Below are 26,324 nucleotides of genomic sequence, written 5' to 3'. Positions count from 1 at the left end.
GCTGTTCATTATATTTTTTTGTTTTTCTGAAGGTACTCATTCAGGTGCTCCCACTTCATCAGACTGTATTCTCTGTGCTCTTTCAGCAGAGCTGCAGCAAAAGATAGCTTTTCCTTTTTCCCTTTCAAGAAACTGACTGTGCCAGCTTACCAGAATTTACCCTCTGGCAGGAGTACATTCATGTTGATTTCATATTTATCTATCTGACAGCAGTAAAGTCAGATAACCATCTTGTTCAGAGATGGTAGAAATGAAGCTGCTTTCAGAACCCTCACTGGTTCATCTAAGCTGTTGTAACCCGATTGCAACCTTTCTTTTTGTCTCTTCTGTTTATTTCCCTTTTTTCTCAGTACAATTACATCCAAATTATGAACAAACATTTTGAAATATGCTGCCCACTCTTGTTTGGTTAACATGATTTTAATGTTTTAAAGGTATACCTCGTCATCTGGACCCTCAGGATGGCTACCTGAGAAGGGAGCCTAAGCAGATGAAGAGAGAGGGCTCCCCAACCCGCGGGCCCGGTTCGCTTTCCGACCCAATGAAGGGCAGAGAGGCTATGGTGCCTACAGTGAAGGAGGCTGGTCGCTCCATCCACCTCATTCCCAGGGAGGAGCTCAGACAGACTGCCAAGGAGGGCATCATGGCACAGGTACACATGTCAACACATTATTATTATCATTCATTTTTTATGTATTTTATCGATTCATTGTACTGGTTTATCAGTGTTAAAATGTTACCTTAGTTTATCTTTTGTTGCTTTGTGTGTTGAAGCATTTTCATAAACTCTGTTTTTAAAGGTGCTATATAAATAAAGTTATTACGATAATGAAACCGCTTAATAATTAACTGATGAATTCCTGTTTTGTTCAGGGAACACCCATGAAGCAGGAGGCAACTGGTTCAGGGAAACGTCATGATGTCCGCTCCATTATAGCCAGTTCACCACGTTCCTACCACAATGCACCCTCCCACATGGAAATGCGTGCTGACAGGGGCCGCTACGACGAGGCACCAAAAGGGCGGCCCAGCGCGGTGGTCAGTACGGCGAGCCCTATAGCCCGCTCTTCTCCCCTTACACTGGGGTCAGAGCAGGGAAGCAAGGCTCATCATAGTCCAGTGAGCTACGAGGACAAAGGCGCCTTAAGGGCCCCCTACCCCGGGCCTTCACATCGTGGCTCCCCTCTGTCCAGGGAATCAAGCCAAAGGCAGCATGATGGTGAGTATATACCATACAGTTAAGCCAGATGAAATATTTTACAACAAGATAGTTTACCTTTCATACCACAAAGTCCACAAAGACTGTCCATGAAATAATTTTGTATCCTTGTTTTAACTCCAGGTTCCAGTAAGAATCCGCCACAGGAGCGTAAATCCACACCAACCCCCAGGGAAATGAAATCACCCCTCCAGGGTGTTCCAGATCAACAGACCTATGAACGGCTGCTGCAGAATCTTGGGGCTGCTGACGTGTACCGTCAAATCCCCATAGCCTTTGACCCTGCGTCGCTTCCCCGCGGGATCCCTATTGACCCAGGTACAGCCGCAGTCAAGCTAAAATGAAAAACATTTTCTTTTAAGTTATTGTGAGCTCGTCAGAAAATGGACAAAAATTGGCAATATGACTAACAGACATTTCTTAACGGATGTTTCTTACTCTTCCTACCCAGCGGCCTACTACTTGCCTCGCCACCTAGCGCCCAACCCGGCGTACCCTCACCCCTATCCCTACCTCATCCGTAGCTTTCCTGACACTACGGCCCTGGAAAACCGCCAAACACTGCTCAATGACTATATCACCTCCCAGCAGATGCACCAGTGGCCAGCAGCTGCTGCCATGGCTGCCCAGCGCTCAGACCTGCTGAGGGGCCTCAGTCCTCGAGACCAGCCCCTTCCTTTACCTTATTCTGCAGCCCCACGAGGTGAGGCGAGCTGACTTCACAACACTAACTTCCACTTATATTTGTCTCAGGCTGGGTTCAGGCTGGGTTCACATTGGTTTTTAACATTTTTGGAAAACTAACACCAAGTGTGCAAGAAGGTTTTTTGTTACTTGAATCTGATTTATATTATAAGCAGCATGTTTATTGCCCAGCGTTGGTGGCATTTTTCTGGCACACGCAAGTTGTGGGCAATCAGCTGGTTTGCTGCATCAAGCAGCAGTTAAGGTAACGGCTGCTGGAGAAGGAAACACTTTGCATAATCTGACTGTTGGTTGTCGTCACTGTCTGGAGGCAAAGCAACAAATATTAAATACGCAACAGCAGTTGGCATCCATTTGTCTTCGACTAAATCATTATACAAAAAGCTAAAATGCTTTTAAGTTGCTAAAAAAGGGTGCAGTGAGTTTGTTTTGTTCCATTATATTGAAATATAATGTAATCATGTTGTGAGCAGAATTGAATCAATTCGAACGGTATTCTCTCAATTTAGTGCTTTGGAATTCTATTTTGAACAAAGTGGAAAGACCATGTTCTTGTTTTCCTCGCATTACAAACAGAGTTGAATGATCCGTATTAGAACGCAGTGTTGGACTTTATTCATCTGTTACTCTCTCAAGCAAAACATGCATGTAGCTATCAAGGTTTTCTTTACCATTCTTTTCTTTCTGTTTCCCCAGGAATCATTGATCTTTCTCAGGTGCCGCACTTACCTGTCCTGGTCCCTCCCTCTGCAGGGGCAGCCGGCTCCCCAATGGATCGCATCACCTACATCCCTGGGGGAACCGCCACCTTCCCTGGCAGACCTTACACAACCTCCCCCATCTCACCAGGTACAATTCGGTTCAAACAAGCAAAGTCACCTACAAATTCAATATGTTGCACTCTCATTGTTTTAACAATCTTTTTTTTTTGTTCTTTACCTTTTTCTAAACAGTTGGGTCCTCACACATAAACAAGATGCAGGGCACATCTTCAGAGCGTGAGCGTGAAAGAGACCGTGACCGAGAGAGGGAGCGGGACCGGGAGAGAGATAGAGAGCGGGACCGAGAGAGGGAGCGTGAACGCGACCGAGAGAGGGATCGGGAAAGAGAACGGGAGAGAGACCGTGAAAGGGACCGAGAGAGAGAGAGAGATAGAGACCGAGACCGAGAGCGTGACAGAGAGAAGGGCGGGTCACTTGGAAATGTGGAGCACGCCCCCATCTGGCGACCAGGTTTGGAGCAGATAGTGTTTTAAATGTTTATGTCCAGGTTCAAAGTAACACACTGGCAACACAAATGTAGTTTGTGGAAAGAGTGATGTATTTGTGAAATTAAATGAATCTGTTCGTGTCACTCAGGTACAGAACACAGCTTGGCAAGCAGTAGCAGCAGCAGTGTGAGACCCTCCTCCCAACCGTACAGCCACCAGCACTCCCCAGTTTCCCCTCGCAACCAGGAGAATGTGCAGCAGAGGCCAAGTGTCCTGCACAACACTGGGGGCAAAAGTCTTTCTCTCAACGATCACTCCAGCTCGTCTGTGTTTCGGTAAACTGCATTTTTAGTTCTGTTTATACACGGACGCCACAGAGATATTTGAGCTAATTTGATTGTCCTGTTTACCAATCATATTTTGTTTGGCCTGCCAGATCCATGTCCTCAGGGTCGGCCCGCTACCAAGGTTATCCTGGCCACCTCCAAAGGACAGGTATGCCCCCTGAGGCCTACCCACCTGTCATGGACTCAAATGTAGCCAAAGAGCAGAGTCGCGATGGAGGCAAAAACAGGGGTGGTCTACCCAAGCACTTGCAGGACCAGCACGGGCCCTCCAGTAAATCTGACCCCAAGCTGTCCTGCCCCAGCCCAGGAGGAATTTACCCAGGTTCTTATGCCTCGGCTCCAGGCCGGCCCCAGCACCTGCTCCCTCCCCAGTCGGATAACCCTCCTGGCCGTGGAGAAAGCGGTACACCTAGTAGGGAAAAGACTCAAAACAAAGCGATGTCCTTTCAGGAACAAGAGCTCCGAGCACTCGGTAAGACCACCATGACTGCGGCCAACTTCATAAACGCGATTATTATGCGTCAAATTTCTTGTGAAACGGGGATGGCAGAGACGGGCTCGCTTGTTGCCAACTGCGCCACTGATGGTAAGACGCTGTGGATCCCAGGGTCCCCCTCACCACCCAGACCTTCCCCCGTCAATCTCTGGCCTATTGCACGCTGTGGTGGTTGGCATTATGAAATCAGCTCAATTCATTCATGTTTTTTTTCAATGATAAACTTTTTGGCTTAAAAAAAAATAAATATTATTTTTTTCTTTACAAACTTAAAGACCACCAAGGGTGACCTCTGGAAAACTAAACATCTCGCCCATCCAAATTAGACCTCAGTGAAGACAATGTTTTCAACCCTGACAAAGCATTGATATAATATTAATGGCTACTGAACACATGTAATTTTCCATGAAGAAGATCCTAGGTGTCCTTTAAGGTGTTATTTTCAGATAACTAAAAATAGTGGGATGATAAAGCATAACCATCCTTTGCTGCTTGTTTTCATTTACTTTTTGCAGAGGATATGACAGAATTTAACATGTGGCACCCCTCCTCGCTCCCATTCGGCTGCTTACTTACTTGCTTAAACATAATGTTTCGCCACATGAAAGAAGGCATGACAAGAATATTTTTCCCCCCTGCAGGAGGCTTTTACATCCCATGTTAAATGAGACTGCCTGGAATTCAAATGTTTGAATCACTTTATACAAGCAGTAGCGCTACTTCACTACTGCTTGTCTTTCCTGCAGATACTCATAGACCTATTTGAAACACATTGTGCTGGGCACTACTCTGGACCATAATCATAAGTAACCCAAATGACTAAAGTAGCAAATTGGTGTGACAGTCCCTTTCATTAAACATCGTTGAAAGCCTTACCAACCACCAAACCAGCTCCCTTGGGTCCCAGAGTGCACCGCTGTTGCACAGAAGGGTTGGAAAGGAGAAGGATGTGAGAAAGATGTTTAGCCATCTATGAGGAGGGGGGTACTGCAGCTTCTGCCCCTCCCAAATCTCTGCATGTTCCTGTTTATAGCTCAAAGCTGATTTTTTTTCGCTCAGCACAACTCTTTCAATCAAACTTTTGGAGTTTGTCAGTGATTTTGTTTTGGAGTTTTTTTCTGCTTTAGAGCAATGTGTGTACATAATATTACAAGTCTGTAGGGCAGATGACACTGCATGCTGAGTGTTTAAAAACAATTATCGTATGTACAGAAGTCAACAGGAAGCAAGCCTCTCAAAACAGACGAGATTGCCAGAAAGACATTGATAGGACAGCATCACATTGATGTTGGCATGCATTCACAAACTAGTCGACTGGACCACGAGGGAGATGGAGGCTATTGTTAGCTTGTATTCAAAGGAACCCAGAGTATCTTCTTGTTGCTAGCTAATAACAAAAACCACAGCATCCTGTCCCTCCGGGAGACTTGTCCTCTCTGGGAGTCCATACAGTCAGTCCTGCTCCCTGCGCTTGCTTACATCATCCACTCCTGAGATAAATACTGTAGTGCAAGAGTTGTGTAAGAACTCACATAGTGAGACATTGTGCTCAAGGGGGAAGAAAATCTTACTACCACAATGGTCCAACAATAATTTCATATATTTATAGATAAGCATGAATGAGTCTATTTTCAGTTAAGATTAGATAAGTATTAGATTATCTTATTCATAAGCATGCAGTAAATGCATTTGTAGTCTTCTTGCCTCTAAGGCATTACCCTTCCTTTTCTTTTTTATCAGTTATAAAGTGGCTTTCTCAGACTAAAAGTTAGTCTGTGATACAAAACCAGTCATTATCATATAATTTCAGGTCAAAGCTAAACGTGAATGGTCTGTATGCAAAGAGTTAATTATGCATAATTAAGAGAACTGAAGTAGCTTGTCACACACTGTCGTATAGTCATTACAGAGAAAAGCTTGTCCTCTAAGCTGTCATGTGCAAATGTTACATGAAATGTTGAAATTGCACATCCACTATATGTTCTAAATATGCATGTTTTCATAAGCGCATTTGTAGACTTCTTAAATTATGCCTCCAATGACTAAAAACAAAACTAACTTGTATCCGTGTTTGGGTGTGATTTTGTGTGTGCGGGTGTGTACATTTGTGTCTGTTCAACAGCTCAACAGAAGATGGAGCCACACGGTCTCTACCGTCCTTCGTCTGAGGAGAGACTGTCTCCAGGCCAACAGCCTCCATCCCCCTGCGTTAAAGGCAGCCAGAGGGTGGTCACCCTGGCACAGCACATCAGTGTAGGTTTAAACAATATGTATGGAGCACATTTCCAAAGTGGTTTAAAGGACCTTGGATTCATTTCTGACATGGATTTGTCTTTTATGTAAACAGGAGGTGATAACCAAGGACTACACCAGGCAGAGCCAGCAGCAGCAGCAGCAGCAGCAGCAGCAGCAGCAGCAGCAGCAACAGCAGCAGCAGCAGCAGCAGCAGCAGCAGAGCTACCACGGCTCTCCTGTCCTGGACTTGACCCGTCCACCCAGTGCCTCCCAGCCCCCACCCATCTCACAGGAGCCTGTCCAAGGGTCCAGGTATCCAGAGGGCCTTGGCGCAGAACGCAACAGAGACCGGTAGGAATCATTAACAGAAATATCTGTCAAATGTATTGGGTGGGCACTGTTAATACAAGCTGAAAGTTGTCTTCCCGTCAAAGACTGACCACTGCAGCGACATCGTCAACTTCTGATTTTTAGACTCATTCAAATTAATTTATATATATATATATATATATATATATATACACACACACACTTTAACGCCTATGTTAGTAATCTTACTCATTTACTAAATTGATCGAGGATTCATCTGTTTAAAAACAATGTTATTCATGATGGAAATATATTATCTTTGTATTCTCTGCAGGTCTCCTCCTCAGCCCAAAACATCCCCTCTCAGTGTTTCAAATGATGGCATTGAACCAGTGTCTCCTGCTGGAGCCAGCTCTGAACCTGAGGTTCAAGGAGGAGCCTCTTACTCCAACGAGCAGGGAGAGCAAGGGTAACGGATCACATTGCTGTAGATCTCCAGATGTTCTTTTAGTTCACTTTATGATAGCCACAGCTTGTATAATATTTAGATTAGCAGTGCTGCAATTAATGATCTTTTCCGTAGTGAATGTTTGATTAGTTGTTTAATGATACAGGACAGGCTAAGACATGTGTCAACAACAAGCAGGCTATAATAAACAGACATAAATAATATCTCCACCTTTTTATCCGATGAACCCTCACGTAAGAAATGATTGAGATGTTTACTTGGTGTTGCATGAAGGTTGGAGATGGAGCTAATGGGCTTCCATAGAAGAGTGCTCTTTCACATTTTTTAAATGGGGTCTAGTGGGTGGGCTCCAGGTATCCAAAGTCACTTTGCCAAACCTCCCTTGCACAATAGGCTGGACAGAAGACTCCAACTAATTGTCAAATTCATGACACAGCAGAGGAGGGAAGTGTCCAGTTTAGCTCTATCATTGTCAAACATGAAGCCCCGAATTGCCCAGAATTTTTGGAATCATTCATGTTTTAGAGTCTCAATTTACGAGCCAGTTGATGCTCCAGCACCGGTCATGATCCTTGGATAGTCACCATAAGAATTCAATTGCAAATATAAGCGGCTACAATCAGATGGTTTGAGCTGCGATCTAATTTTGAGGGTGTTGTTGTTCACCCAGAGGGACAGGGTGAGGAGCTCAAATGGCGAGAGAGAGTATCTGATTCCTCCATGTTAGGGAATATCTGAAAACATTAGGCATCAGATGCCCTCCATCTTACATTATGCTATTCTAAATGTAGCCCATGAAGTAATTCAGCACATTTAATGAAGGTGATATACTTGCATGAATGTTCTACTTGTTGTCCTGAACCCACATGGTTGCAGGGCTTATTGACACCGCCACCTTCAGTGGGAAATAGTTAAACATTTGTTCGGCCCGACAAATAGTTTTAGCAGAATTGTTGATGCTTCTTCAACATGCCAATGGCTCAATTTAAATGCAGACCTCTTCTCTGAAAAATAAGTATCTACAACATCTAAACATCCAAACAACACCAAGTATGCTATGGGAACATGTGTTTGATATGTAATGGATATGTAATATACATATGTATGGACAGGGCTTGTCTAGATGTGTTTGTTAACATTGCTCTCTTTCCCTCCTGCAGAATGGGCTCCCGTTCCCCTCCCAATGCCGCCCAGCCTATAGCTTTCTTCAGCAAGTTGACAGAGAGCACCTCTGCTATTGTAAGGTCAAAGAAAGAGGAGATAATCAAGAAGATGACAGTGGTCGGAAATGAGGGGGATTTCAGTAAGTCTGACACACAGACAGGAATGCACAATTAAATGGCATTGTTTTTTTAGACTGAAACCTTGTAATTAAATAAAAATAAAAATAAAAATGACCCTTTTCCTCACTTTCAGATGCCAGTCAGCCAGGAACAGAGATCTTCAATATGCCGGCTTCTACAACTGCAGGTAATCTATTTAAACCTCATCAATTATTAAATTGATTTAAAGTGAGAAGTCGGCCGCGCATGACACGCGATAGTGAATGTATGTTGTGGGTCAACACATGCATACTTGCGGTGGTAATGGAGCAGCACCAACAAAGTGACTTAACTGAAGGATTGACAGATCTAATTTGGTGCCAAATCTGCCGTTGTAACATGTGTATAGGAACAATTTCACTTGAGTATACTGCTGTTCAAAGCCCTAGTACTTTTCATGATGAATTATTCACTTGTACAAAAGGTCTTACTGGGTACAACAGTATCCTGTACACCAATATCCTGAACATGGATTTCTCTTTGGCATTATCTATCCGACTGCTGGTTTTCACACTGGAGCTGTTGTGAGCGATGTACAGAAATCCGAGAAGGTCCTGAAGTGGTGTGAGAGGTGGCGTTTACACAAGAAATGTGTTGCCATATGACACAAGCGAAGCGAAAAGAGCTGGAACATTTATGATGTAGGATAATTGAAAGACTTGGAAGAGCCCTTCAGAGAAATTTAACACTTCTCAACGCCATCCACTGGGAGGCCTCAAGGCATTACTAACCTACAGTCTACAGTGTCCAAAGATGGACTTAAATAGGAATGCAGCTCGAATGCCATGAAATTAAATGACTAAAGATGTTCATCTATTCTACTTTCATGCTGTCCTTAAGATTACTGCTCTTCAAAGTGAATCATCAGCATTTACCTACTGTTTTTCCCCTCCGTTTTGTGTCTTCACTGCTTATTTTCAGTGAAATAGTATTTAATGTTGTGGTTCTGTGACTATGATCTCTCTTCTTACGCGTCATTACAGCAGCTTCAGGATCTTTTGTCCTGTTTTTGATAGCATTTTCTCTACTTGCGGTCCCTTTCTCCCTCTAACTTGTGAAACACTCCTTCCTTCCACAGGACCTGTGAGTGTCCGCAGCCATCCAGCTCCAGAGACACCTGGTAACTCAATAGGCCTGGAGGCCATTATAAGAAAGGCCTTAATGGGCAAATACGATGATGAGGAACGCTCAACATCCAACGCTGCGAACCAGATGGGAGCAGTTCCAGCTGCTGGTATGCCTGTTGCTGACGGACGCGTTGAAGACTTCTTCTCACAAGGTGCAACATCCTCGTCCACTTTTGTACTTTTAACTCCACTCCAACATAGTTTCAGCATGTGCTGTTCCCGAAGGTGAAATTTAAGGCTTTCAGTTTTACCTTAAAGGGACTGTCTTGGTTTGCACAACACTTTTTATCAAATGTTTTAGTTTCCTACAGCCAACTTAAAATCACCAGGCGGGGCTCTGATGGCTGTTCAGGACCCAAAGACTTTTCTGTTCGGGCACCATCATCTGCCTGAGGGGATCGGTTTTTACTTTTCTCCGATGAGTTCCCATTTTATAATTAGGCTTATTGACTGTTATCTTTATCTGTTTTTAAAAAAGACTACCGGGTAATTATTAATTTACATCTTCTTTAAAGACTTTTGTAACATTATTTGTCAAACAATTTATTAGAATGATTCAAGAACACTCCTGAAGGATTCAAACATTTTGTTATGGGATTTCATTGACAGTTAGTTTGACATCAGGTTGAATCAGAAGCGCTCGAGGGAGCTGGAAGTGTTTTGCACAGGATTGTTGCTCTGAAAGTTAAAGCTCGGCCTCCTCTGCTTGCAGGTGGGGGAAAGTCCTTAAAAGGTAGCGGGCGCTCTAATGGGCGGAAAGCCAAATCTCCAGGACCAGGCCTGTCAGGCGGCGAGAGGCCGTCGTCCGTGTCTTCAGTCCACTCTGAGGGAGACTGCAACAGACGAACTCCTCTTACTAACCGTGTCTGGGAGGATCGACCTTCATCCACAGGTATTCAAATTGGTGGTTAATAATAAATTACTTATCTCTTGGGGTGGTTTATGTTATTTTAACAAAATGGGTCAAACTCATAACAATTCTGTCACTCTGCTTTTTGCAGGATCAACTCCAACTCCCTTCCCGTGCAACCCGTTGATAATGCGTTTCCCCAGTGGGACAGTGTCTGCTCCCTCGCCTTCCTCTGGCCAGCTGGTGGGTCAGGGACCTGGTCCCGGACAAGGCCGGTCCTGGGAGGAGGAGCCGAAGCCTCTGCTCATGTCTCAGTACGAGACCCTGTCTGACAGCGAGTGACCCAGAAATCTACCGTACCACAAGACCCTCTAACAGTCAACCAGCTCTGTGCTGCTGCAGCCACACAAACACACACGTACACCTGCTGAGGCATCTGCAAACCTACCCACAGCATTCCACTCTGCATTTCCTCCGTCAGTCGTCAAGCAAGGATCATGCCCTTCCCTTTCACACATGAGACCCCAAGCAGTGACGAGCTCAGACACTGCTGCTCTGTGTGTGTGTGTGTGTGTGTGTGTGTGTGTGTGTGTGTGTGTGTGTGCGCGTGTGCGTGGTTGTCTCTGTGCGTGCGTGTGTGTGTGTGTGTGTGTGTGTGTGTGTGTGTGTGTGCGCGTGTGCGTGGTTGTCTCTGTGCGTGCGTGCGTGTGCTTGTGTGTGTGTGCGCGTGCTTGTGTGTGTGTGCGCGTGTGTCTGCTTGTGTGTGTGTGTGTGCGTGTGTGTGCGTGCGTGTGTGTTTGTGTGCGTGCGTGCGTGCGTGTCTGTCTTTGTGTGCGTGCATGTCTCTGTGTGCGTGTGGTTGCACTTATGTGTTATGCATTCACTCCAGGACTACTCTAAAGGACAAATCACTTTTCTTTTTTAAACTTTGCTACTTTTCCTTACTGGCCTTATCAATATAGACACAGCGACCTGCACCTTTTGGGTGTACTGCTCTAATGTTGCTGACAGGGTTTATGTTGTTGGTCTGGTCAGGAGCCTGACAATGGCTGCTCTAATGACAGATATTGACCGCCGATCTGACCTGAGAATAGTGGCGCACACAGCGAGGGGCACCTCTCACGTTTCTTCAAAGTGAACGCCAGGTGCAGGCGGCCTGTGCACTGCTACCACTACAAGAACACGTGCGAGGCGATGGGAGGAGGATTAACATCTTGTTTTTCTTGTTTCGGTTCATTCTTTTGCTCCTTTTTAAAGTCAGTTAGTCCAGTCCTGTGTTTGGAACGTGAGCTGAGACCTTTAGTACATTTTGATGGTGAACTTTTGATGGTGTCATTTGTTGTCTATTATCTGCAATGGTGTATCTTTTTTGGGATGAGGGTGGGGGGGGGAAGGGAGGGCTGAGATTGTGGGAAAGGTCATATCATTGGTTTACAGGGTAAACAGGCTGTTCATTGCTGATGTCGTCATATATTTGGGTGGGTGGGGGTCCTGAGAAACGGCAAAGGCCTGTTGACCTCAGCCATCCATGTGGGGAGAGATGGTTTGCCAGATGGGTGGCAGTGAAACAAGTGACACTTTCTCACTGTTTTTATATTAATCATGTCTGTGTTTGTTGAAACAGTTTTTTGGATATTAAGCACTTAGTTGTCAGTCTGTTCACAATGGCATTTTTAAGAATCTGTGTTTCCTGGAGCAGGTAACAAATGGACTCAAGAACAGCATAGAAATCCCATTGTGGAGGTATTCTTTAACACCTGTCTGTTTTTTTTTGGTCTTGCCACCGATATTCTTTATCGCTTCCACACTCAAAGCGACAATCACATTTTAGTGAACGATGACGATGCCGCTTCGAGCAGGTGCAGACCGACCTTAAAGCTGCTTAAAGGCAAACTCCTCAGCATCACTTAGAGTTTGTTCGCATTGAAAAGGTGAAAAAAAGCCATCTTTCTATGACCCTTGGTCCATGGCGGTGCCAGCTTCAGCTGGCCTGTCAGAATCTTGTCTAGGAGCTGTTGTGATGGTCTGACCTCTGACCTTTCACTGCCTAGAGGAGGAGCCAAGACCCAACTCCTCATCCAGGCAGATTTTGTACAGTTATGAGATATTCCTAGTGTTAAGTGCCATTTATTTTACATATACAGTTCTGAAGTTACCAAGTGACGCACAATTTTTCTTTTAACCCCCCCAATGGCAGATTATACTGTCCACACAGGGAAATCTGAAAACATAACGGCAAATAAAACGTCCTCTTTGAAAAAGAAGAGAAAAAAAACAACATATTTAGTTTGCATTTTTTCTTTGCTTCAAAGTCCATCACAGCCTTAGCTTTTACATGGTTTACTCATTTATCTCCAAAACAAGACGACGCTGTCTCACAGGACAGCTTACCTGGGCCCGCATCAGATGCGTTCTCCACTGTGAGACCATGACATACTTCAAGTGTACTCCATTGCACCCTTTGTGTTTGTACAGGTTGGAGGAAGGCATTCGGAAGCATTCTGGTAGTTTGATGTAACATTCGTTGACATGCTCTCACAGTTTACTGCAGTATTTTAAAGGTCCTCTGTGTAAATGATGTGAAATGATTCAGACTTACCTCTCCATCTCCAGTTCATTTTGTCACAGGGGATTCGTACAAACATGACTGTTATAGGACTACCTCCTCTCCCGTCTTCATTCATTCTACCTGTCGTTGGTGAAACATTCAGGATGTCACACCTACAGAAAGCTCAGTCGTGTTTTAGGTCTGATTTAGTGGGTTTTTTGTGTCAATACCGATAGAGGTTTGTAATTTCATCAGGCAAGGCAAAAATACAGCCAGGCTTTGTACATGAATCACTCTGCGTGCATATCATTTGTCCTCTGGTGAAATTTATGAATGTGGCGGTAATCAGACTAAGCCATATCTAGCTGTTCCCTAAACCGATGATGGACTAATATGTAGTTTTTAAAAAGTATACCGAAATTATTTTAAAAATGCATCCGTTTGTTTTTTCAATCATGTCCCAAATCTTAAGTAATCATTCAAGGTGTGAAAGTACAGTTATTTGCTGATGTGTTCCCTGGACTGTCAAATGGGGGGTGGGTTTTTCATAAACAGTACATTGTTCAACCATTTTGTGCATAATGATTTTTTTTTTATTATAACCCACTGTATAATAGCAAGGATTGTATATAAAACTGAAGAGATGTAAATATTTATGTGGCTTGCTTCAAGGTTGGTATTACAAAAAAATAAAAATAAAAATAAAAGAAATATTCACTTGGTTAAATTCTACATGCCCACCAGCAAGCTTTGTGGATAGCAGTGTAAAAATGGAAAACAAAAAAAAACACTGCCTTAATGTTTAAATAAAAAGCTTATTGCCATTCATGGTCTCAGAGTCATGTTATTTATTGCTGCATCCTCATACTTCTCATACTGCAGGAAGGTAATGGTATGTTACCACTAGGGGGAGGTATAAGCATCTTTGTTTAACTAATCCACTCTGCTTTTGACACTTTGGGAGGGGATACTTTATTATAAAATCATGTATCTTCAATTAAAGAAAATAAAGTGATAAAGTAAAGACCTAATTCTAAATATTGCATTACTCAGATTGTGGGACAGTAGACGGCTTTCAGTAGCGTCGGTTATCCAAATGCTCTGCTTGGCTGATCTGGTCTCCTGTGATCTTCTGTACAATCGCTCAGCTCGTATGAAGGTCAAACTGCATGTCTGTTATGATCCTCCTTACATAATTTCCACGAGATCTTCAAGGAGACAATGTTATTAAATTAAGACTGTTTATCCTTTCTTTCTCACTTTACAACATATAATGAAGTCCTTAGATTAATAAGTATTAACTTATAAAACTGTTTTGGAATGCGCAGAGCCGTGCTGGATACTAGAGACATTGTTTTTTTATTTCAGATTTATAGTAGTTGGTCGAGTACATAAACCACCGAGATAAAAAGTACATTTGGACAAGTAATCCATCTCTGACAACATCCGATAAAAACATGTCAATAGGACTTTTCTGTGCTGCTCATTAGAGGAAACAGTCATGAATTAATAATTTACTGCTAAGAAACAGAGCCAATGTTCAGTGCTACCATTTCAGTTGCATTTGAAAGAACCGCTTGTGAACTGAGTTTCCTGTCTGTATTTTCATGAATCCTAACTTTGGCTTGGATTTAGTCACAGGAGCCGACGCTCTTTGTTGCAGAGGGTCCACATTAAAGCAGAGCTTGGCAGGACAATGCAACAAATGCTCAACACAGCAAAATAAGTATTTGGGAATTGCCTTTTTCTTTTATTCATTTAGGATATACATCTTTTTAAATTATTTTTTTCTTTGATCAGAACAAGAACAATGATTGGTGTACAAAAATATAAAGAGAATTATGAAGTGCCTCAATGCCACATATACAACAGGAAAATATTTTACAGTAACAAAATCAAGTGTTAGGAAACACAAAAGTATTTCGCATAAAACCACCAACGTATTAAACTTTACACCCACCAACTTTCTCTCATCGTTCTCTTGACATTTCACAGACCATCTACACTTAACAAAACTCTTTATCATCTTTCCTGGAACTTTACAGAATAAAAAATCCATCTTCTAAACAATCTCCTCACCTCATCTATATTTGTTTTCAAGGAACATATTTTATTTTTCTCTTCTTGTCTGGCTGTGTTGCTACTTACTGTTCCCTCATTGAAGCTGCGTGTATCTCCTACCCTAATCTTACCTGGAGGGTTTCTCAAACTATAAAACTAACAAGAGCGCAAATTAAAAAACTCAGATGAAAGTCTGGGAAATTCTTTGCAATGAAATTAAACTGATACCAATGAAGATCTGAGGTAAAGTCTGAAATTTCAATATTTACCTTAATCTAAATAGAGACGTGCAGGAAAATAAGTCAAAAAACGCTTCGACAGGGATATCTGATGTGGTTTTTACAGCACCACTTTCTACATGTTGGAGGTTACAGAGTGGTTTAATGCTTTTGGGTTACCTCATATCAGAAAATCTCCATTTTGATGATTTGTTAATGTATGAAACAAAATGAAACACCAGCGATTCGTAAATTAAATTCTCTAGCTATTCTGAACTCCACTTCCAGAAGTAAGTGGAGTTCTCTAAAACAAAAGGGCTTGTAAGTTGTATCACACAAAGTAGTTCTTGTGCCTTAGCTGCTGTACATGAAGTTAGCTAACTTTAGTTTGCCACCTTATGAGCGGTTTAGAGTGAAGAGTACACATTCACTCAACAACATGATTCAAATGAGGGCATGTGATATTCATAATGTCAGACTGAATTACAGAATAAACGTTAGCTAGTTGAGCATAATCCAAAACTGCATGAATACCAACAGTGAAAAACACTGACTTCTAAACAAAACAATGTATTATCTATATTTACAAAAGATTATGAGTTCAGTTTAATGTATTGTTTTCCCCCTAAAACTATTATTCTGTGATGCTAACGGGACTTCATTTGAATCGTTGATTTTCTTTCGATTGGACTGAGCTGCAGATTTCTCCAAGCAAAGAAGACATTCCTTGAGTTTTAATGGTGCAACATGATAAAGTAAATCCAGCTTGAAGCTTCATACACAGACTGATGAATTTACGAACAGCTGGTGACACCTGTTCCAGAAGGGTTTTAGCCTTATTTTGAGAGGCAGTTGAAATGCAGCACTAAACGATAATTGCAGTTGAAAACAGTTCTTGTTTTTGTGTTTGAGTCTCATGCAGAAATAGACGAGTGAGCGACCACAGCACAAGTTCACTTTCTTCAGTACCGAGAGTTAAGACAGAGAAGTGTTTCAAATTGTCAAACACTTCCCTGTGATTGTCTAATTTTTTTTGCACTTGTTTGACAAGTTCCAGGTTCACCAAAGTTATGAAAAAAACAAACCATACAATGATTCTTAAAGGCCCTGAAAAACATACGTGTGTTCCCTCGCATGTTGAAACCACAGATGACGAGGGATACTGATGAAGCAGAGTTTAAACTCTTAACAAAGAGGGTTTTCAACCTGTTCATCCAAACACCCTTCACTCTGACATTGCCTTCACCAAAGTGTTCAGATTAAGTTTTAACAGACACGAGGCTAAGCAGGTCTTTAAACCACGAGAACAGTGAGCAAAGACGGCTGAATATGTATTGTTGCAAAGAACTTTAGATATTTAAAGGCCATCAGTTGTTATTGTGCCGCAATCCTCCTTTTCATTCAGCTTAGTCCTGAGAACGCTCTGGTGAACGAACAGGACACCTTGCAATGTGCAGTTGAGTTGAATTAAATGCTTGATCAAACTAGACAAGCTGCTGTTTTGATGTGTGTTAGTTGAAACTGTATAACAAAAGCAAGTGTTCTGTCTCAGTGTGAGGAGTCATCACAAAGAGATAAACTATCTTTGGTCCAATTTCTCATGCAGGACTGAACTCCTCTCCCCTGCAATGTCAAGTCCACTGGGAGGACTGTGATGTATAGAAAACAAGTGCAATGAAGCCATATTAGAAAGCTTTGCATTGGTGTGACCGGGTTCGCGCAGACTCGGCTAAATTCCACCTCACATGTCATCTTGACTTCTCTCTACATACACGGACATTACCTTCACTGAGGTTACAATCCAACCTGAAAGAGCAAAGGCCACCAATTTGTCAGCTCTTGTATTAAATAAGACATTAACCATTGAAGTGCAGCTTTAAACTGCCAGAGGGCAGACTCCCTTTTTAAAAACTGCATCAGTAGAAAGTCTAAATACACTTTGGCGAAATGTCACTCAAGGGATCCCAGAGTTTCCTCCATGGTGAGAACAAAGTCAGGTTTTTAGGGGCTTCGGGTATTACTTGAAGTATTTCCGCTCCCAAGTTCCTCGTCCTCCAAAAGAAATAAGATGATCACCAGGTAGCCCTCTCCCAGTGCGGTCTGGGCTCTACAGGTCCTCTGTGTAGATGATACAAGGACTAGTCTCTTCACTCGACTCCAGCTGCACTGTGGAGACAAACCAGCGACGGGAGCCCGTGGCGTTGTAGTTGAGCGTGGTGCGGTAAGAGTTCTTGGCGTGTTTTGGGTAGATAATGGTGGTGCTCTGGTAGCTGATGGGTTTCTGCCGCGGCTCCAGGTACACCTGGGACTTGTAGCTCCTCCAAGTGCAGTCGCGCACCGCCACCACTGTCTCGCTGAATGAGGTGGGCGTGGGAACGAGGGCGCAGTGCACCCGGTCCCGGTAGTGCTTGTCGGAGTCATACTTGACCTCGGAGTTGCACCTGAAAATGAGAAGGTGAGAACTCTTTAGAAACTCATATAAGAGTGATCACTAGGTGGCACTGTTGACAAGAGCATATTGATCAAAATAAGTGAAGGAAGCTCCATATGAGACCAATATTTGTCTTTATGTGTCAACGTTCCCTTACTTGATTTCCTGCTCTGGTTTGGGGTTGACCTCGATACTTTCTCCGAAGAACACAGGGTACATGCGGGTCTTTGGGTCGGTGCTTGTGGAGTTTAGCAGCAGGTAGGGCAGCTGTGCAGAGGAAACACAAGAGTCACAATCTCATGAAGACATCCACGAACTGCTGAACTGTTTGTAACCAGCCTGCCAACAAGTTCATTCAAGGAATTCCAGTAAAAATAAATAATCCCGGCATGGTTGGGGTATTTAGCAGAGCCAGGAACCCAAATTAAAAACACTGACTGCAGTCTCCACCCTCTCCAGGAAAACACGCTTCTTGATCCACCCTCATGAGAACTCGGCGTTTCCGTGGCACGACTACTACAACAACAATTAGACAAGAAGCACAGCAGTCGAGGCGACACACCGAGTGTTTGTGCTTAATCACTTTCTGGCTGGCTAGAGATGTGTGACCGTGGGTGTGTGTATGCAATACATGGTGTGTGTGTGTGTGTGTGTGTATGTGTGTGTGTGTGTGTGTGTGTGTGTGTGTGTGTGTGTGTGTGTGTGCGTGTGTGTGTGTGAGTAAACTGAATATAGGCTTGCAGATGTTGGGCCGACAGTAGCTCCAGAACTAGAATCCAGAAACCAAGATATTAGGTTCTTGGGCTGAAACGTATCTTAATTTTCATAATCAATAAATCTGTTGATTATTTTCTCAATCAATCAATTGTTTGGTCTATAAAATGTCAAAAATAATAAAAGAATCGTGCATAACACAAAACAGTTCTCTCATTTTAAAGTTATTAGGGGTACAATATATATAAATATATATATATATATATATATATATATATATATATATATATATATATATATATATATATATATACACACACACACACATATATATATATATATATATATATATATATATATATATATATATATATATATATATATATATATATATATATATGTAAGAATATTCAATAACTCCCTAATAAGCTCCAACAAACCAGTACTGAGTGTCCTGGAGAAATCCCACAAATATTACTGCATTCATTTTCACGTGATTAATGCAGAGCGTTTGTTCGAACAGTGCAGAACACCAGATGGGATACATACTGTACTCAACTAACCTGTACGAACCAGATCTGCTTATGTACTGACCCACGACCTCTGAGCGTCCTCTCTGGAGCCATAAGGGGACAGACAGAGCTGCACCAATCAGAAACACCGATGACTGTCACACACAGTGTGCAATGTTGTAATTGACCGTTTTGTTTGTGTGTCTCTGACCAATCTGAATCAAATGGCACCTCAACCACTACGCCGACAGCTCTCACGTTACACAGGGAGGCTGTCACATGCTGTGGTTTGGCCACAGTTAAGCACACATGTCACTACAGTGGACGAGCAAGAACAGGCCAAGGACACAGCAGATTGCTGCGCGAAGCTCGTCTTACCTACAGTCTGCGATCATCACCGCACACAATCTGAACGGTGGAGCTGAACTTGCACAGCTGCTAGTTTTTCAAAGCCGGACTGGAAAAAAAAGGATTCGTCTGCGGGCGGTTCAGTTTCTGCTGCTGGTACTTCATGATCTAAAAAACTGTACGAGTATGTGATCGTCTTTATGTCCGCTGCTCCGGCAGGGAGAGCATCCCAGGTATTTCTCCACGGTGTGTTCTGGCAACTTGTGCAAAGCAAACACTCGTGAATGGAGGGTCGGTAACCTCCAGGCAGCGGATCCCCCAGTTCGCTCACAAAGCACAAAACCCCCCTGGAAGCACATTTCTGCCCAGGAAAAATAGTCTGCAGCTGAGCAACCCACACAATGTACAATGCACAATGCAGCACTGCTGAGGGAAAATGCCAAATCAAACACACTTTTCCAAGTGCTGGCTGTTTGGCGAAGTGAACTCGCTTTGCATCCTGGCGTTTGCAACGACGTTAATGCAAGAGCATCAGCATCCCACGGTGAAGCAGATTTAGAAAAAGGTCATGAGATCCTGTCTCCTGGGTTGTCTAATCCGTCGACACTTGACTGGGTTTCGTTGAACAGGACAGTTAGATCATCACACTGATATTGTTAATGCATCTAGTCTGTCTTATTAATTCATTCATACATGTATGTAAAGACATGCAAGTATAAAGGTATTATCCCACATCCGCATATACATTTGGCTCAGGTCTGAACAGACAGGCTGTCTGAGGGTTACTCCACGTTGAATTTAGAAGTGAGAGGTCATCAAACACTTATGCAATGGCCTGCAGGCGCTCTAACAAGCCTCTGCACCCCAAAATAGAAGCAGAGGATTGTTCTTAGGTGGTACACAAAAACAACTCATAAATAGATTTGCGAGGAGAAAAGAATCGAGCACATTCATGCCTCCTCTCGTCCTGCTAACAGATAAACGGAAAAGTCTACATCTGATGGAGCGTTATGGCTCTTTCTATATACACACGGGCCCACAGATAGGACTCAGATCCCAAGCAGGAGCAGCCCTTATCAGGACTGATCTTTAAAAGAGGAGCCACGAAGCAGAGGAGAACTACTAATCTGAAGCGCCAGAGGATTAGAGGATCTCTCTCCGTTTCAGGCTTCAGCAAACCAATGTCACTCAACTCCCAGGATGCAGCGCTGCATTTCTGAGTCCTCCCTCAGACGCTTTAAAAGCCACCCCGACCTGCACAGACATGTTCTTTAGACTTTTGAAACTGGCAGTGAGCTGGAAATTATTTTCAATCAAATCAGCCTCATCATGCATGACAGAAATCACTGAGAGTCATTTAAATGGTTTTTTAGCAATTATCATAAATAATAGTTCCCATGGAAGATCATCAAGGTCTGTCCTCATCTGAAGAAGCAAGATTGCCTGTGAGTGCATTGGCTGTGGAAATTAACCATTTAAAGTATGCAGTTGTTGCACATATTGCTGAAAATATCAGGAAATTTCATCTATAAAATGTAATTATTATAGATGAGTAATAGATTCCTATTAGCCCAGAAATTATTATATTTTTCTCAGGAAACAATTCAAGAAATTGAAGAACGCGTGCAATCTGTTTATAAAGGTAAATTAGAACAATTAATATTGATTGACTACTTTGCTAAATGTTTTTCTAAATTATTATATTAAATGTAGATCTTGCTGGTGTCCTTGGTGGCGTGAAACGAGGCAGATGTCAAACAGTTATTATGAACACTTTTCATTGACAATTGCTGACGTCAAAAGCTCCTGTTACTACTTTGATTCTACTACAAACACGGACGTGGTGAGGTGAACATGAATTTATCCAGCAGTTCTCTGGCTTTCAGTGTTGTATTTGTTCATTTATTTGAGACTCAGATGAATCTATTCAACAGTATTCTCTACATTTTCAACTTTGACTTCTATTTCTAGCTTTTCTTTTCGCTGTTGATGTTCACAGATGTCCATCAGGTAACAATATTGATAATAACAATACAGTAAACATTAACACACGCTAAACAACTTTCAAACCTCTGGAACAGAATCACAATTATGAAATACAAAACCTGAAGGTTCCCATACTTAAGATGCCAATCTGACATAGAGGTTCCCAACTTGGGGGTTGTCAATGGACCGGAGATGATAAACAAGTGAGTCAAGAAGAAAAGTGATGATGATTATCAAGGAAGGACTGTAAACACTATTCAAATGAAACAGTCTGAGAATCTTTTTCGTTTAATAGATCGCCAAAAACAAATGCAACATGAGAAGAAAATAAATATAGCAAATAGATATCACTTCATTTTAAAGGGTCACAAGTCAAAATATTTGGGAATGAGCGGTACCGATCTATTAAACTAGCAATTTGCCTTTCATTTAAATTGGTTTCCACGGAAGACACAAACCTGCTGCTGGTGAAGGTTTTAAAGAGCTTAAGGTCTGTCTAAGTATGTGTCGTATTTCTGCTCTCTAATCAACATGGCCGACACGACAGACTTCAAAGAAGAAGCTTGAATCAAACTTTCACCATGACAGTGCTCCATGCCAACCCATTACAGGCCAATACCATTATCCCAGTGTTACTGTCTCTTGTCATATAGGCGGTGAGACAGAAACCTGATCACACTACTCATGTACACACCTTGACTCAGACACCAGGCTGCTGAGTGAATCACCTGGTGTCATGAAGCGGTCTGTCATCTTGCATGGGAGCCCCTGGAATCCTGGCAAGGACCCCTGGGAGTCCCTGGACCTCAGTTTGGAAACCCAAGAGGGCCTTATTAACTCCCTGACCCTAAAGACTCTAGTTAGTTAGAGCCCTGCTGGTGCACCAGAGTGAAGAGGAAACATTTCTACTGGTTTATTGAGAGCCAGTGACATCTACAGCACAAGTGTAACATCAAAAGTGCACAACTAAGGAATTTCTGACACACAGAGAGAGAGAGAGAGAGAGAGAGAGAGAGAGAGAGAGAGAGAGAGAGAGAGAGAGAGAGAGAGAGAGAGAGAGAGAGAGAGCTTCCAGATGTTGTGTGAGTGGGACTGAAGTGAAATATGTTTTTGGCCAAACATTAAAGCTCTCAGATTTTCAGTTTCTCTCATTATTTAGCCATTAGGTATTTATTTAAAAATCATAAAGCGTCAATGAAGTGAACGACTGCACAATTGCGGTGGACACAGAACAGACCCGAGTCTGCTTTCAGATTAACAAATTGTTTCAAATCATGAAGTAAATATAGCGATATGTTTCTTACCAGTTTGCCTTCTCTGCTCTCCTTTTTATAATATCCATGATGGCTTTCGACGGGCGTCGTGCAGCTGCCGGAGCGCGACTCGATCAGACCCGGGGAGATTGAGCAGAAGGGCGGACTAGGACTAGGGGGCAACCCCGAATCCGGACTGTCGAGCAGCCCTTCCCGGTTCTTTCCTTTTAGGCTATCATCCATCGCTTGTAAATGTAGGTGCCCCACCATATCTGGGACCACTCAAGTAAAAAAAACAAAAAACACCCCAGACCAAGTCGCACTGACAAGTTGCGCGCTCCTTGCGTCGAAAAGAAACAATCCTGGACGACTTCTTTCAAGACGACTTCTGCAAGGAGAGAAGATGGGTTGTTTTTTTTAGGGAATATGCATTTAATCATTGCCCAACTGCCGTGGACAAAGACTTCACAGAGTGGTCACGAATTCAGCTTGTATGTGTCCTGTGTGTACTGTACCTGCGCGTCGTGAAGTATCCACCTTTAATCCCGGAATATATTCCAAACAAATAGGCTTGAAAAGTCAACCCCAAACTTGACACCAAAGTGTATCAAAGTGAATAATTAACTATTTAAAAAAAAATAAACACCAAGCTAAAACGTAGTAAAACTCGCACAAAAACAATGAAGTCGACGGTCCGTCTGGTACCGATCAGGATGAGAGCTCCTCTGCTCTGCTCAGACAGTGTGAGTGTGTGAGAGTGTGTGTGCGCGCTCTCCAGTGGAGAGCTCCTTCTTAATGATCCTGCCAGGCTTTTTTTGTGCACCTGGATCCAGTCCAGCCCTCATGATCGAGATCACTTCCACGCACAACCGACAGGGGCGAGCACGTCCGAGGAGAATGTTGTACGGTGAAGTTTGGACACTTTGAGGTCTGCGGACCTTCCTTTTGAGCAAGTTACCCAAATTAACCAAATACAACCTACCTGCTGGAGATGCTGGTTTGATTATATTAGTAAGTTATTAGTAAGTTGTTAGTTAATTCATATTTAAGATGATAGGATATGCCACTTCATCAGAACAATTAGTTAAGATACAGTGTGTGTGTACAGATTATGAAGCCGTCTGAGGCAAATTTGTGATTTTGGGGCTGGAATTGAATTGAATATATGGGTGGAAGTAACAATAAGCATTTTCAGTTGTAGTCGTTTTTTTGTGTACGTACTTTTTTAAATATGATCCATTTTTACTTTTGTACTATTTATCACAAGTGTTCAACAAACTAAAAATAAAGGTTCTATAAAAAATGCCACATAAACTGTGTGGTAATGAAACAGAAGAATGGAGATGAATCAGCAGTCTCTTGTCTCTTTTCTGGTTATTTATAATGCTGTTGTAAATGTATATAATTGATCATCAGCTGTATGCACATATACCACAGAGTGTTGGTGGTCTTGTTGTTCCACTTGTGTATACTTTGACAAATATCAGTAACCGCGCTTCTCCTATAAAATCTAAGAGTACATTTTAACTGACCTACTTAAGTATATTTGTAGCATTTTCCTCCACTGCATGTCCCATTGAGGTGAGACATATTTCTTCCAAAGCAGACATGGCTGAAATGGACAAATCAATAAGAAGACTGTAAAAAACCTGTATCATCTACGTAATGTTAAATATAAGTTCCACGTGTTTATTTAGACCTAAAGCTCATTCCATGACTACAAAAGTATACAAATAAGATGGATAACTGCATTGAGTAAAACCCGAGTATAACCTAATTTAATCTGGAATGTTGTTCGAATTAAATTGTCTAAAAGGTTTTAACGTATTTAGATGTAATCCTGCTGTGTGAGGACAACGTTTCAGTCATTTCAGTCAGCTGTCTTTGGTGGGCAGTTTGTTTCAGTTGGTAAAAGGATTATTATAGGATTACTACAGTTATTTTTCATAGGGCCTGTGTGTATTTGTGTCTTTGTGTGTACTGTACCCATCCTGCCTGGTGTATTTCAGGACAGGGTGGAGATGGGTGGGAACGCTGTGTATCCACCAGTTACTAAATGAGTGCATAGAGGTGCACACACGCACACGCATACTCCCACTCAGAGCAGACAAAGCAGACCTGAGTGAACAAATGAGCAGACAGCAGTCATCACAGCAAGAAGGAGAAAGAATGAAATCCTTGTCGACGGTTCCCTCTCCATATTGTCGGGGCTCTCTGTTCATACGGTTACTCTTACCAACAGCAGCCCTGCCAAAATGGAAATCAGAGCATAAATAAGAGCCAATGCAGAGCTGCACAGAGCTCATTGTGTGTCTTAAGTGGTTGATTGTATCTTTGATGGTCCACCAGCTCTCCATGGTGATTACCAAAGGTTGTCAGGAAATCATGCGTGATGATTTTTAGTTTTTTTTTTCAGTTCTTATAAAAACTAAGACAGCTCTGTTTGCCTTTGTTGTCTGGAAGATATACTTAATTGCATGGCTGTGAAAGTTGTGCAGTTGTAATCTTGTTTGCTAAGAATTGTTTGCCCTCCGCTGTGTTATTGTGCTGAAGCCGCAGCAGGAAGCTGTGGAGCGGCGCTGGGAGTTTTCCTGGCGTTCCCCGTGTCAGGTGTGTTTTGGTGTCATCATGTCCATCTTAAAGAGCTCATCATGTTGATCCTCAGGCATTTAAGGGATTAGTTCTGAGATCTGGTACAGATTAGCCATAAAATACTGGGGCACAGATGATGAGCATGTTTGTGGGTGGAGGCATGTCGGTGAGGATGCCAACGGGAAGCATTGCTCAATTGCAGCCTCACTAGTTAGAACCCAGAGAGCTCTGAAAATGTCCAGAATGACCATGCTGAAAATGTAATTTAATCTTTTACACATGGGTTGGTGTGGTCGTACATCTCATCTGCTATACGTGCACAGGTTAAAGTGTCTGTTCACCCAAGTGACAAGAAAAACAAATCTCTGAGGTGGATATCTCGAAACGTGGACAAAACTGAGTACATGGCTAGATGTGTGATTTAAACGTCTTGTTTATGAACAGTGATACGTTAACAAAGACAAGCATGCTGTTCTGTTGTTATGATGACACTACTGTATATTAATGGAATTAAACCGTATCGCTGCACACAAGAAGTCATACTGTGACCTCCATGTTTGTTCAAAGCATCTGCTGGACATATGTTGGTTTTTAAAACAATGTCTCGTTCACATGTTCACATTTCCAAATGTGACAACTTAATTTTCACAGCTAGAAAGACAACTTTGAAAAGATTCAGTTGAGATGTTATTCCTATGTCTAGTGTGCATGCCTCACCTTGGTTTCACTCAATTAGCAATAGGCTCAATTTAACTCTAACCTTTTTTTCAAACAAATTAAAATCCTATTTTGGCCAGGCTCACTTAATGTGTTCTCCATGTGCTCTTATCCATCCCAGGTTCAGGCAAATTCATTATTCTTTGATAACATGGTTTATCCTTCTCACTCATTCAGTAAAGTTGCTTTGACAGACCTATGACCTTTCAATTATGGATAGCAAATTCGGGATATTATGGAACAGACACCTCTCCCGTTTGGCCAAGCGGCCGTCCCCATTATGTGGGAGTTGATTGAAGAGCTCTGCAATCAGGATTTTATTCCTGAGAGCTTTGAGATCTCAGGAGGCTTTGAGGCATACACAGAGGGGAGCGGACCGACGGGCCGTCTGCTGATGATTCATTTTTTAGTGCTCCATCATCCTTCCCCCTCATAGGGCAATCACTCACATCCTGCCACACATACACACACATACGCGTGCGCTCGCACACACACACACACACACACACACACACACACACACACACACACACACACACACACACACACACACACACACACCATGAGGACACAAAACATGTTTTTGTGCATAGATGCAGAACATCACACACAGACACAGAGAAATAACGACACAAACACATTCCTGATCTGCAGA

At 42.6% G+C, this 26,324-nt stretch overlaps 2 protein-coding genes across 5 annotated transcripts in view; one reads left to right on the top strand and one right to left on the bottom strand.

The window, feature by feature from the left end:
- The window catches only part of ncor2 (nuclear receptor corepressor 2), a 79,919-nt gene extending 66,264 nt beyond the window's left edge, over positions 1-13,655 (top strand). For 3 of the 4 annotated variants that reach the window (XM_068604382.1, XM_068604383.1, XM_068604381.1), the window contains 16 exons: positions 435-652; positions 874-1,219; positions 1,343-1,537; positions 1,671-1,922; positions 2,621-2,773; positions 2,878-3,156; positions 3,283-3,469; positions 3,571-3,953; positions 6,100-6,230; positions 6,325-6,563; positions 6,856-6,990; positions 8,151-8,293; positions 8,407-8,460; positions 9,391-9,591; positions 10,152-10,331; positions 10,441-13,655. In XM_068604382.1, the coding sequence (XP_068460483.1) occupies positions 435-652; positions 874-1,219; positions 1,343-1,537; positions 1,671-1,922; positions 2,621-2,773; positions 2,878-3,156; positions 3,283-3,469; positions 3,571-3,953; positions 6,100-6,230; positions 6,325-6,563; positions 6,856-6,990; positions 8,151-8,293; positions 8,407-8,460; positions 9,391-9,591; positions 10,152-10,331; positions 10,441-10,631 (3,287 nt within the window). In that variant the 3' untranslated portion in view covers positions 10,632-13,655. The remainder of the gene's footprint in view (positions 1-434; positions 653-873; positions 1,220-1,342; positions 1,538-1,670; positions 1,923-2,620; positions 2,774-2,877; positions 3,157-3,282; positions 3,470-3,570; positions 3,954-6,099; positions 6,231-6,324; positions 6,564-6,855; positions 6,991-8,150; positions 8,294-8,406; positions 8,461-9,390; positions 9,592-10,151; positions 10,332-10,440) is intronic. The other variant, XM_068604384.1, reaches the window with a different exon arrangement.
- A 956-nt stretch (positions 13,656-14,611) lies between these two features.
- Positions 14,612-23,085, bottom strand: rflna (refilin A). Its single transcript, XM_068604426.1, has 4 exons — positions 22,876-23,085; positions 22,412-22,748; positions 17,705-17,814; positions 14,612-17,557 (listed from the first exon to the last, which is right to left on the bottom strand). Exons 2-4 carry the CDS (start codon positions 22,628-22,630, stop codon positions 17,224-17,226), a joined length of 663 nt encoding a protein of 220 aa, XP_068460527.1. The 5' UTR covers positions 22,631-22,748; positions 22,876-23,085; the 3' UTR covers positions 14,612-17,223.
- Between the last annotated feature and the right edge of the window lie 3,239 nt (positions 23,086-26,324).

The sequence above is a fragment of the Clinocottus analis genome, unplaced genomic scaffold, assembly GCF_023055335.1.
Source record: "Clinocottus analis isolate CAN_PGR_092001 unplaced genomic scaffold, fCliAna1.0.p SCAF_7, whole genome shotgun sequence".
In the NCBI taxonomy this organism is placed as follows: Eukaryota; Metazoa; Chordata; class Actinopteri; order Perciformes; family Cottidae; genus Clinocottus; species Clinocottus analis.
Note: the sequence above shows the minus strand (reverse complement) of the source record. Positions and strands in the feature narration are given on the sequence as shown.

Excerpts from the sequence above, each read along its gene's own strand:
- rflna (XM_068604426.1), bottom strand. The coding sequence starts at position 22,630 with ATGGTGGGGCACCTACATTTACAAGCGATGGATGATAGCCTAAAAGGA. Across the intron at positions 17,815-22,411 it reads AGAGCAGAGAAGGCAAACTG|CTGCCCTACCTGCTGCTAAA; the intron begins GTAAGAAACATA and ends TCCTCTGCACAG. Across the intron at positions 17,558-17,704 it reads AAACCAGAGCAGGAAATCAA|GTGCAACTCCGAGGTCAAGT; the intron begins GTAAGGGAACGT and ends TCTCATTTTCAG.